This window comes from Saimiri boliviensis, chromosome 8 (assembly GCF_048565385.1).
Source record: "Saimiri boliviensis isolate mSaiBol1 chromosome 8, mSaiBol1.pri, whole genome shotgun sequence".
NCBI classification, from domain to species: Eukaryota; Metazoa; Chordata; class Mammalia; order Primates; family Cebidae; genus Saimiri; species Saimiri boliviensis.
This window is the reverse complement of record NC_133456.1, coordinates 15989004-16002421: the sequence shown is the minus strand read 5'-3', so window position 1 is coordinate 16002421 and position 13418 is coordinate 15989004. Positions and strand designations below refer to the sequence as shown.

Below are 13418 nucleotides of genomic sequence, written 5' to 3'. Positions count from 1 at the left end.
CATGCACACACATGCGTTTCATATCCATTATGGAGAAGAGGGAAGGAAGGAGACATGCAGGAACTTTTGGGGGGTGTTGGAAATGTTCTATATTTTGATTTGTGTTTGTATTACACAGATCATTTGTCAAAACTCATTGAATGGTAGACTTACACTTTTCATGTCTCACTGTTTGTGAATTTTACCTGGAAAAAAAATAAGCCTAAGCAAATAAATAATGAACTCTAGTTAATGATGTGGAGGCTGAAGTGTTTGGGGTGAGGTTGCTGCCTGCAACTTTGAAGTGCATCAAGAATAGGATGGCTTGTTGGATTGATTGAGGAATGGATAGCAAAATGTTAATTATAGAATTGGGATGGTGAGTGTATGGATATTCTCTCCATAATTCAACTTTTCTGCATGTTTGAAAATGTTTATAATAAAATGTTGAAACAGAGGAAGAACTGCAAATAACCAATACTTGTGCCCGCTTGAGCTTTCTACAAATGAATTTCCCCTATGGTCAGTTTCTTGTCTGTTTCCTACAGACTGCTTCACCCTGCTTCCTGATATTGGCAGAGGGGCTTTCTCCTTAAACCTGCTGGTGTGGGGGAATTTCACGAAGGATGTATTAGCTTGGACTTCCTTTGATGGTGATGCAGTTTATCAATTTGAAATGATACGAACTCTGAAACACAGGGCTTTCTACCCTGTGGGCAGAAGGCTGGGGATTTGCAGCCTGAGAACAGCCTGGCAGATTGGAGCCAGAGTTAGAAAAGGATGCCTGAGGTCCCATTGACCGAAAGATGCCAGCTGGCTACCTTGCTGGGTGCTAGGGGAGCAATTTTATTTACAAAATCTGTGAAGTTGATTTTCAAAAATTTTAACATTGTATAGTATGTTCGAACATACTCAAACAATTTTTGAGATGACTTTTTAAAATCTCTAATGTCTGCTGTCTTGTGAAAAAAACCCTAAAGATGTAAAGAAATAAAGCCAGCTGCAGTTTTACAGAGTGAAGAAACCACTGTTTATATTTTAATATATTCCTCAGTGAATCTTTTTTCATCTTGTGCATTGTTTACGTAATTGTGCTATCTTTCCTTTGACTGTAATGGAAGAGTTTGTTGGAAAAGAGACTCCAAGTCCTTCTTGATGTGGATGGGCCCAGAGCCTGGGCTGCTGCTGTCAGGGTTCTGAGAGACCCCTATCTTATTCACAGACCCTGAGTGAGATCCTGGGAGGCCCAGAACTTTATTATTATTATTATTATTTTAAGATCAAGTCTTGCTCTTGTACAGTGGTGCAATCTTGGCTCACTGCAGCCTCCCCCTCCTGGGTTTAAGCGATTCTCCTGCCTCAGTCTCCCCAGTAGCTGAGATTACAGGCATATGCTACCATGCCCAGCTAATTTTTGTATTTTTAGTAGAGATGAGGTTTCACTGTGGTGGCCAAGCTGGTCCCTAACTCCTGACCTCAGGCAATCTGCCCGCCTCATACTCCCAAAGTTCTGGGATTACAGGCATGAGCCACTGTGCCCGGGCAAGGCGCAAAACTTCTTAGACAGCTCTTTTTATGCTGAAGGCACTGCTTCCAGGAGGCAGTAACGTGACTGTTGTCCTTACGATTTGCGTGTTAATTGAGCATTTCCCAAGTGTAGGGCCTTGCACTAAGGACTTCGCACATGTTCTCTCACAGTAACCCTATGTGGGGGCCACTGTTGTCCCCATTTTCTTTCTTTCTTTCTTTCTTTCTTTTTTTTTTTTTTTTTTTTGAGACAAAATCTCGCTCTGCCAGGCACCAGGCTGGAGTGCAGTGGTGTGATCCCGGCTTGCTGCAACCCCCACCTCCCGGGTTCAAGCAATTCTCCTGCCTCAGCCTCCCAAGTAGCTGGGACTATAGGTGTGCACCACCATGCCCAGCTAATTTTTGTATTTTAGTAGAGATGGGGTTTCACCACGTTGGCCAGGGTGGTCTCGATCTCTTGACCTTGTGATCTGCCCGCCTTGGCTTCCCAAATTGCTGGGATTACAGGCGTGAGCCACCGTGCCCGGCCTGTTGTCCCCATTTTCTAGCCCAACATAGGAGTTTAATTAGTCTGCCGTAGTCACATAGCTAGTAAATCCTGGAGCTGTTCTAGACCAGGTCTCCCAGTAAGCACTTTGTAGTTGAGGCAGATGAACTCGTTAGAACTTTTTGGTTTACAAACCAACCTTTTTAAATTGCTGCTCCTGGGAACATGCAGGGCAGATGGAATGAACCTCTATTTCCTAATTAAGAAAGGGACACTCAGAGAGCCAGTCATCATCAACCCAAGGTACAGGAGTCACGGGTAGGTGGGAGGCTCAAGGATAGAACTTGCCTCTTTAAATTTGTTTTCTTTGGGCCAGGCACAGTGACTCACACCTGTAATCTCAGCACTTTGGGAGGCCGAGGTGGGTGGATTACCTGAGGTCAGGAGTTTGAGACCAGCCTGGCCAACATGGTGAAACCGCATCTCTACTAAAAATAGAAAAGTTGGTTGAGCTTAGTGGTGCACACCTGTGTTCCCAGCTACTTGGAAGGGTGAGGCAGGAGAATCACTTGAACCCGGGAGGCAGAGGTTGCAGTGAGCCAAGATTGCACCACTACACTGCAACCAGGGCGACAGAGTGATACTTTATCCCAAAAAAGTGTTTCTCCTCCCCTCCCCTTCCCTCCCCTCCCCTCCCTTCCCTCCCCTCTCATCTTTTCCTCTCTTCCTCCCTCTCTCCCTCCGTTCCTTCCTTCCTCCTATTCGTCTTTCCATCCTTCCATCTTTCCTTCTTTTCTTTCTTTCTTTTTAGAGATGGATGGTCTCCCTATGTTACCCAGGCTGGTGTTGAACTCCTGGCCTCAAGCAATCCTCTTGCCTTTGCCTCCCAAAGCACTGGGATTACAGGCATGAGCCACGACACTTGACCGGCTCTTTAAATTTCTGGTTTGTCCTGTTGCCTCCAGAGTAAGAGAGCTGGAGAGGTTGAGGAAGGAGTTAGGGAGCAGGCTGAGATGGAAGCCTCAGGACTTGAGTGAACAGAAGGGCAGGAATGGAGTGTGCTAGGTAGGGGCCTGCCAGCAAAGGCTGAGCTCGGACCCTGTGGGATTTGTTAAGAGGTGAGGGGCTGCAGGTGGAAGGGCAGGGAAGAGTGCTTGCTTGCAGTCTGACAAACCTGGGGTTTGGGGTGTGACACTTTTTGTAAATATTGAGGTTAATAAATACTAGTTGGTGGTTCCCATTGAAAATTAAAGGAAATAATTTAGTTGGAATTGTCTGGCCAGGCATGGTGGCTCACACCTGTAATCCCAGCACTTTGGGAGGCTGAGGCAGGAGGATCACTTGAGCCTAGGAGTTCAAGACTCGTCTGGGCAACATATTGAGACCCCCGTCTCAAAAAAAAAAAAAAAAAAAGACTTGCCCAGCCTACATGTTTGGCACGTTACCATGATGGTGCAATTTTTCTGAACTGTCTTATAAACCTTCAGAAGCTTTGGGTGAGTGGGGAGGAAGTTGACCAAGGCCAGGTATTCTGAACATTAGCATAGCAGTGCGGTGGACAGCGTGGGGCAGAGAAGTGGGACCTGCAGTCCAGCCTAATAGTTGTTTTCTGTCGTTGGAAGGACTGATAGTTAGAAGAGTGACAGAGGGAGAGGGAGAGAAAGACACTTCAAATAAGCCATCCACTGGATTTGGGGATGGGCTGGCCACGGGGAGGGATGGGATTGTGCTTTGTTCATTGGCTTTTTTATGACTCTGTTTATGCCGGTTCCCTCCTGACTCACTGATGTTTCTCTCGTCCTTGTAGGAGCCTGTGTGAAATGCAGCAAAGGGGTGTTTGGGGCCGGCCAGGCCTGCCAGGCCATGGGGAACCTGTACCATGACACATGCTTCACCTGTGCCGCTTGCAGTAAGTGTGGGTGTGGGTGTCGGGTGTGTAGGGGATGGGCAAGGAACATGGGGGCCGAGAAGGAGAGGAGAGGGAAGATCAGCTTTCTGGAGACAATTGGTCCATGGCCCTCCTCAGCCCCACAGAAAAACCAGACAGTGTCTTTTACAGCAGGGTTTCTTACCACCAACAGAGGCGGATCAGGGCACGGTGACTTAACATAATACCGAAGATTGCCTGTGATTCTGGTGACAAATTGAATGAGTTCAGAGTGATCCCTAGTCACATCGGGTTTGTAATATGTAAGAGGAGGTTGCAGAAGATTTGGGAGGAAGTGCTGGGATTCACCATGTCGACCCTATTTGTCAGTTCTCTCCCCCGCTGTGGGGACCAGCCAACAAAAAGAGATTAGTCAGCCAGCTACCCCAGTGTGAGGTGGTGGTGATGGGGGGTGGGGGGCGTCCTTTATTCCTCTGTAACCACTTTCCCTACCCAGTCTTTGATTTGGAGGCTGCTATATGAGCATAAGGTATGTGCGCACGCCACCCGTGTGCTGGTGCCTACCTAGCACACACCTGTGGGCATCTTTGGACTCCAGTACATGCATTATAATTCAAGGAGCCCGTCAGGAGTCTGGCAGCCGCTCCCAGTGGAAGATGCTAGCACACTGCATGTTTGCCACGTCTGACCAAGTTATGGATTGTGCATGTTTTCTGGTCTCTGCCAAAGATTAATTTTGAGGAGTGTTTTTGGAAAATGTCCTGCTGATATTCTCAATCCGATACTAAAAGGGAATGTTACAGCAGAGTCATACCATGTCAGGGATGAAGGGATCTTTCTTACCATCTGTCATGGTTTGCAAGCCTGGCTGCTCATTAGAATCACCTGTGGAGACTTTAAAACCCAGCGATGCCCTGGCCCCACCCTGATTAGCAGAATCAGATTATTGAGATTCCTAGCTAATCCTGTCTGATTGGGATTTAGCTTGATTCTGCTAATCAAGGGTAGGGCCAGGGCATCACCCTTGAAATTTCTAGAGTGGAGCAAGTGTATTTTTTCACGGTTTCTCAGATACTTCCAGGGTATGGTCAGGGTTCTCCTGGAGAAGGGAAGGGGAGGAACTTGCTCACAGCCAGAGATCCTAATTGGTATAAAGTTAACCAGTAGACATGGTTAACTGGTGGCCTCCTAACCTACTGAGCCTTGATGGTCCAGGCAGATGCCTGAGTTCTAAACCTCAGGTTTTAGTCCTCACTACAATTTCCCCTGAAACGCATACCTGAGAGTTTATGGTCTACACATTGATCGGTGTTCACTCATGTAGGGAAAAACTGGGAAACACTTTGAGATGGATCAGAAAGCCTACTGAATGTCCACAGTGGAAATCTAGGTGTGGTCTGGTTATCGAATTCTCTGGGTCTCTTGGCCTTTCCTTGTCTTTGAGGTGTGTTGCACTCTGTAAGTTGTAGAATCTTGATGGTAACACACATGATTCTTGTCTATAGCAGTGCAGACTCTGTCTGGTGGAGGTGCAGGTGATGATTGTTGCCCTGTGGAGATTGATCAGTTTTTTAATCTATTGAGCAAATCGATTTCAACATGCCTCATGGCCTGTGGTTTTTTGATTTCGCCCAATTATAACACTTCTTGGTTCCTTTATTAATTGATGAGTTAAATAAAGTTTTGGGCAGATGTTTGTGTTTTATCTATATGGGAGTTGTGTTTAGACCCTCCTTTATTTGTGTATGTAGTTAAATTGTCATTTTAATTTTAGGTTCAGGAGGTACAGGGTATATTGTGTGAATCTGAAGTTTGAGCTTCTACTGGCCCTGTCACCCAGACAGTGAACATATTAACTAGCAGAAAGTTGTTTAGCCCTTTCCCTGCTCCTCTTTTTCCCACTTTTTGGAGTCTCCACTATCTATTGTTCTGTCTTTGTGTACCCAAAGTTTAGCTCCCACTTCTAAGTGAGAATATGCAACATCTGGTTTTCTGTTTCTGTGTTAATTCCCTTAGGATTATGGCCTCTGGGTGCATCTATGTTGCTGCAAAGGACATGATGTCATTTTTTATGGCTGTATAGTATTTCATGGCTTATATGTACCACATCTTTATTCAGTCCACTGCTGATGGGCACCTAGGTTGATTCCATGTCTTTGCCATTGCAAATAGTGCTGTGATAAACATGCAACTGCAGGTGTCTTTTTGGTAGATTTACTTTTCTTTGCATATGTATCTAGTAATGCAATTGTTGGGTCAAATGGTAGCTCTACTTTTAGTTCTTTGAGAAATCTCTAAACTGCTTTCCACAGTGGCTGGTACACTTCCACCCACAGTGTGTAAGCATTGCCTTTTCTCTATAGCCTTTCCACTATCTACTTTTGCCCTTTTTAATAATGGCCATTCTGACTCGTGTGAGATGGTACCTCGTTGTGGTTTTAATTTGCATTTCTTTAATGATCAATGATGTGGAGGCTTGTTTTGTTTTGTCTTGTTTTGAGATGGGCTCTCACTCTGTCATCCAGGCTGGAGTGCAGTGATGTGATTGTAGCTCATTGCAACCTTAAACTCCTAAGCTCGAGCAACCCTTCTGCCTCAGCTTCTAAGTAGCTGGGACTATGGGCATGTGCCGCCATGCCCAGCTAATGTTTTAAAATTTTTGTAGAGACAGAGGTCTCGCTGTGTTGCCCAGGCTGGTCTTGAACTCCTGACTTCAGGTGATCTTCCCACCTCAGCCTCCCACAGGGCTGGGATTACTGGCCCGAGCCACCACAGCTGGCCCTTGAGCATTTTTTCGTGTTTGTTGGCTGCTTGTATCAGATCTTCTTTTACAATTTATCTTTGACCTTTGACTGCTGCAATGGTTTCTCAATACTTACTCTGCTTTTCAGGAAAAAGAAAAGAAGTATTAAGTAGAGGCCGCTTTCCACCTCAAGCCTACTAAAACTACATTTGAATTAGGGAAGCTGTTGGTGAGGGAAAACCAACTGATGAGTGTCTTAGTCTGTTTGGACTGTTATAACAAAGTACCATACACTGGTTGGTTTATAAACAATATAAATTTATTTCTCTCAGTTTAGAGGCTGGAAAGTCCAAGATCAAGGTGCTGGCTGATTAGGTGTCTGCTGAGGGCCTGCTTCCTGGGTACTCATATGGTGGAAGGGGAGTTCTCTGGGATCCTCTTTATACGGGCACTAATCCCATTCCTGAGGGTTCCACCTCATGAGAATCCCCTCCCAAAGGCCCTACCTCCTAATCCCATCACCTTGACATAGGAATTTTAGGGGGACATAGACATTCAGCCCATTGCAAATGAGTCTGTGGGTTCCACCCATGGCTGCTTGAGTAGCTGTCTGTTTCTTGATGGATTGAGTTTATCTTTCTTCAAGCACAAGCACAGACACTTAAGGACAAGCACAGACACTTAGGGAAGACAGACCTGGTTTGGGTCTTTGATTGGTCTAGCGTTGAAGGCCTCTGTGGTCTTGTCCCTGTCTCATCACTTCCTGCTTCCTATCCTAGTGAAACGGAATTTCTCTTTCACTTCCATGCCTCTGATCACATTGTTCTCCAGAACAGCCTCTCCCCATTCGCTTAATACTTAATCCAGTCTTAGACTCAGCTCAAATGCCTCCCCTTCTAAGAAGCCTTCCTTGTTTCCTTAGCAGGAAGGGACCTCATCTTCTGAATTTGGTGCACTCTGCTTTCTTGGTGGTGGTGGGGTTTTTTTGTTTTGTTTTGTTTTTGTTTTTTAGCTGGATCTCACTCTGTTGCCCAGGCTGGAGGGCAGTGGCACAATCTTGGCTCACTGCAACCTCTGCTTCCTGGGTCAAGCGATTCTCCTGCCTCAGCCTCCCGAGTAGCAGGGACTACAGGCACGCACCACCAGGCCTGGCTAATTTTTGTATTTTTCATAGAGACAGGGTTTCACCATGTTGGCCAGGCTGGTCTCGAACTCCTGACCTCAGGTGATCCATCTGCCTTGGCTTCCCAAAGTGCTGCAATTACAAGCATGAGCTACTGCGTCCGACCCTTGTTGGTGTTATTATTTCATAGACTGTGAACCGCACTCTGTGGATCCATTGCCAACAAACCAAGCCCTAGAACAGAGTTGCTGAAGGAGTGAAGATTTGGGTTTTGTCAAAAAGTGAGTGCAGGGGCATTGCTGTTTGCCCTGGGGCTGCACACTCCCCTGCTGTGCGAATGTCCCACTTCCTCCTCAGTTGCAAGGAGCAGTTGGAGTGTTGGTGACTGGGCATGTGTCTCAGCAGGTTCTCTTAGACACTGAGGGTAACTTGCCTTTGTTCAATTACCTGATTGTTGCCCTTTTACCTCAGCTTTCAGCAGAAGGAGGTGCCCGGGAGCTCTGTGTCTCGGCTCTGCAGGTCCTGAGTGTGTCTCTGTGAGCCTCAGCACCACGGAGATGGCACAGCTGAGGGTCTGGGCACATCCAGGGCATCCCCTCCTTCTTAGAAGAGAGAATGGGGGCAGACAGGGAAAGAATTTCTCAAGGTCAAAAACCTGGCTATGGAGCTGGCACAGAATCCAGGCCTCTTGAATCTAGGTTCAGCTGTACTTCCCTGTTTTTCTGGTTCTCCCTCCTCTGATTTATTTCCACCTGCTCAAGCAAAAAGAAGGGTGTTTTCTTTGTTCTTTACCTTATTTTGGTTATTGATAGAGTCTGGTTAGCGTGTATATTTCTGAACATATATGTATATGTATCTTTTCTATTTTTCCATTTCATTTATGAAAATGATCTAGTTTAAAACACTAGATATAATATGTAAAGCTAGATTTTATCTATTTATGGCATATGGATGTATCTGTCGGTATACACACACACTTCTTGAGGTCCGTTGATACTGCATTAAAACATGGTGTTGGGATATTGTCAGGCTCACACTTACAGGGCAATGCCAGGCCTGACTAGTTCAGTGAAGATACAACAAGCCACCTTTACTTCAGGCAGTTTATTACTTACATAGGCAACAAAAAGAAAATGTCAAAGATACCATCTTCCTGGGTCCTTGTCCTGTACACTGAAGAGGATGACTTTGAAGCAAAAGGGGCCGATGACTGCAATGCAAGTGGGATTTCGAGAAGCAATTTTACACTGAAGCTAAGTGGTCTCAGAGCCCACAGCTCCGTTCTAAGGGACAGGCAGAAATCCCCATACCTCAGGAGAGATAAGACACTGTCTGGGCCCGGCGCCATGGCTCAGGCCTGTAATCCCAGCACTTTGGGAGGCCGAGGTGAGCAGATCACCTGAGGTCGGGAGTTCAAGACCAGCCTGACCAACATGGAGAAACCCTATCTCTACTAAAAATACAGAATTAGCTGGGCGTGGTGGCACATGTCTGTAGTCCCAGCTACTTGGGAGGCAGAGGCAGGAGAATCACTTGAACCCGGGAGATGGAGGTTGCAGCGAGCCTAGATCACACCATTGCACTCCAGCCTGGGCAACAAGAGCAAAACTCCGTCTCAAAAAAAAAAAAAGAGAAAGATACTGTCTGGTGACAGGCTCCTAGGGGAATAGGGAGGTGAATGAGAGATGGGCGTGCATCCTTTTATGTTCTTGAAGCCTACAAGGTGTTCCAGCAAGATTCAGGCAAACCTTTGTGTACATGGATACGTGCAAGTTCTCCCAGGCACTGTGGCAAGTTCCCTTACACAGATATGCACATTTCCCCATCTGCTGATAAGAAGCAGCAATGGGGAAAGCTGTGTGAATATTTGAAGCAGTGATGGGGAAAGGTGTGAGAATACTTTATCTTTTTTTTTTTTTTTTGAGAGAGGGTCTTGCTCTGTTGCCCAAGCTGGAGTGCAATGGTGTGATCACTGTTCACTGCAGCCTTGAACTCCTGGGCTCAGGCGATCCTCCTACCTCAGCCTCCTGAGTAGCTGGATTACAGATGGGCACCTCCATGCCTGGCTATTTTTTATTATTTTTTGTAGAGACAGGGTCTTGCTATGTTGCCCAGGCTGTTCTCGAAGTCCTGGGCGCAAGCAGTCTTTCTGCCTTGGCCTCCCGAAGTGCTGGGATTACAGGCATGAGCCACTACATCTGGCCACTGAAAAGAAAATTTTAAAGACAGAAACCTGTTATGTTAGCATTGTAGCTGAGCTACTGTCACTTTTATGTTTTCCTTTCCAGTTTTTCTCCAAATTTATTCACATTTTTTAGAGTTGTGATCATAGTATATAAACAGTGTCGTAACCTTTTCCGTTGCACATCATGTCATAGTTCATCATAATTTTAAGTTACATGGTGATCGGCTGAGTCGTGCCACAGCTAACGGCAACGTGCGGGTTGCTACGCACAGCTCCTGCCAGTGTCTTCGTGGCATCTTTCCTTCCCTCTGCGAGATTGTTTGCTTGGTGTTCATTCCGGCAGTAAGCATCAGGGAGTGGTGCGGGCATGTGTGTGGTTTGCTCAAGTTCCCTTCTTTCTTGCTGTGCTCCTTGGGCTGGGCATGTTTGGTTTCCATGGAGATGAGTGCTGTGGGTCTCCCTCCTTCCCCCTCAGGCTCTGCCCACCCCAGGCGGCCGTGCCCCGAACTGGCACTGGATGCTCTCAGGATGCTGTTGGCACACCCTGGAGTGGGAAGGAGGTCTGTTGAGAGGGCAGGAGTGGCCTTTGTTGGCAGCTGTATCCACTTACGTGTCAAGTGGCCTGTCTGAGGGAGGCTGGCGCCCACCTGGGCCTCAGAGGTGGCGGCATGAGAGGAGGAACAACGCGCTGGGGTGTGGGGTTGAGTGGACTTCTCAGCACCTTCAAGAATAGTCTGTGAGGCTGGGTGCAGTGGCTCAGCCTGCAATCCCAACACTTTGGGAGGCCAAGGCGGGTGGATCACTTGAGGTCAGCAGTTTGAGACCAACCAGGGCAACATGGCAAAAGCCTGTCTACTGAAAATACAAAAATCAGCCAGGTGTGGTGGCAGGTGCCTGTAATCCCAGCTATTTGGGAGGCTGAGGCAGGAGAATCGCTTGAACCTAGGAGGTGGAGGTTGCAGTGAGCCAAGATTGCGCTACTGCACTCTATCCTGGGTGACAGAGCGAGACTTGTCTCAAACACAAGAATAGTCTGTGAGGGAGGAGGAAGACAGAGGCAAAGTCCTCTGTCTTCACTCCAGGCAGATTGAGGTTCAAAAAGTAAGACGTTCATTTCATAAACAAACTTCATCCTAGAGTCAGGTGAAACCTGTTTGCCATGTCAGTGTTATCATTTTTATTAGTTTTTCGACAATATGAGATGGAAAATGATGGATCGGGTAAATACAGTCTCCCTGCCAGAAGCCCATGGAGCATGGGGGTGCCCACATTGGGGGTGGAAGTTGGAAAGCAGCCAGTCCCACAGCTGATGGAAATTATGTCCAGTGCAGGCCTGAGCTCAGTGGAAGGCCGAAGAGGGTCAGACAGGGTCCACCCGGGATGGTGCTGGGATGTGTAAGTCAAGGCCAGAGCGAACTGCAGGGGTATGACCTACTGTTTATATGCCTGGTGCAGGATGCACTGTGCCCTGCCAGCCATGCCTGAGTGGGGAGAAAAAGCAAAACTAAGAGTATGTACTGTTGTTTATTTCACCTTCCAAAAACTAAATGTCCATGCCTGTTGAAGATTGTGCATGGGATTTATAGTAAAATCTCACGTTTTGAGACTCATTTGGGAGAAAGCCTTTCTTAGTAAAAAGCCTGCATCTTGAACACTCACAAAAGGCCAGTTTGTTACTTAAGATAAATAAAACAATTAGGTCCAAGCCTAGTGCTGTGGAACAGAGGTTCTTAGTGAATGAATGAGTGCTCGGTGATGGAGTCACCAGTAAGTTCACCTCCGGAGTCCTGGAGGGTTCTTGTCAGCTATTTTGCTTTTCTTACAAAGTCTTAAATATTGCATCTGAAATCCTTTCCCATTTTTGTTGACTTTGTAAATGACCCTATCAACCCCAGCCTCTCAAAATGCTTACACATTTTGAATCAGTCAAGCCTGAACTAGGGAGGTCTTCCTTCAGTCCGTGCAGGCCTGCTTCTGTGAAACAGTCACTGCGATATTTATAGATCATGTATAGGTGAGCTTTCTAGCTTACTGTGGGCCCAGTACCACCTAGCTTTCCTCCACCTGTGGTGGCTCACTAAATCCTGTGGCAATTCAGTGAGTTCAGCATTCATTATTATTATTATTACTCTCAAGATGTCCATATTGAGGCTTGGAGAGTTTTAGTTTGTGGTTGGTTACGTCACTTAAGCGGTGTGGCTGGCACTTGAACCCAAGACCCGTGGATCCGCAGCCATTGCTGTTAGCCACTGTATTAAATTACCTTTGCTTAGAGTATTTGCCAAAGACAGGAGCCGGGCTCTAGCTGTGGGGCCTTGCCTTGACTTTTCAGGTTCAGCAGCTGTCTTGGGGTTGTGTGACAGCAGAGACTGGGTTTTTGGCTACCCTGGAGTTGTGAGTGCAGGGAGTGGCCTGGGACTGGGAAATAAGGGAGGTAGAATTCAGTAGTGGGAGGGAGGCACCCGTGGCAGAGAAATGGACTAAGGCCTTTGATCCCTGAATTTCTGAGCTGTTGAATTGTCCCAATATTGCTCATCATATTCAGCAGTTCTTTGTGAGCTGAATGAGTCAGCCAGACCTAAGGAAAAAGCTGAAGATCAAGAATGTGAGGAAGGAAGAGTGGGCAGATGCTAGAGCAAATCAGTGGGCGCGGGAAAGTTCAGGAAGCAACCAAAATAGGCCGGAGCTGGGCAGAGGGCCGGGGGGATCAGAAGAGAGTGGAGGGGCGACTTACTTTGGTTATCAAAGGGTCACTTGTGTCCGTCTCCCACAGGCCTAGTTCTGCTAGTGCACTGGAGCTGCGACCAAACCTGGTTTCCCAGGTCAGACTTTGCCGGTCCAGTCAGAGGCCACAAAGTCCCTGACAGCAGAGACCATCAGATTCCTTTGTTCCTATCACGTGAACAGAGTCTGTGGGGTTTTGCACTATATCATAGAGGTTAACTGGTATAACCTGTACCGTATGTGGCCATGTCTGCATGCCAAACACCTGATACTGCGTGTGTGTGCTCTTTTTGGAAGTCTGTACCTTTCCCCTGTGGTAGTAGCCCAGACCAAGGGTGATACTTGGTAGTGCCCAGGGTGTCACCTGTCTTCTCAAGTCTAAGAGGAAAATGAGAGGACTCCCAATACACCAGGAACATCACACTGTAATTAGCAGGAAGATACTATACCACAGTGCCTCATCTCAGAGCCAGAGTCCCGGGTTAAGGAGTCAGCTCTTTCACCCAGGCTGTACTACGCAGGCTCTTTCACCGTGGCAGTATTCCGGTGTCATAGGCATTCCTCAGGTTTCCGTGGCCCTCTCATCTCACTGAGTGTGTCCCTTCTTCCATGTGTCTCTCAGCTGTTCTTACATTTCTGTCCCTGGCTCTGGTCCCTTCAGCTTCCTTCTCCTTCCCTTTCCCTTCCCTCCTGCTCTCTTCTCCTTTCACCGATAGTTTTGTTTGCACCCATAGGTGCCCATCAGTGCATCCATGCCTGTAA

At 47.0% G+C, this 13418-nt stretch overlaps 1 protein-coding gene across 1 annotated transcript in view; it reads left to right on the top strand.

The window, feature by feature from the left end:
• The window catches only part of LIMD1 (LIM domain containing 1), an 86795-nt gene that overhangs the window by 37865 nt on the left and 35512 nt on the right, over positions 1-13418 (top strand). Inside the window, exon 2 of the mRNA XM_010336993.3 lies at positions 3801-3902. Coding sequence (XP_010335295.1) covers positions 3801-3902 — 102 coding nt within the window. The remainder of the gene's footprint in view (positions 1-3800; positions 3903-13418) is intronic.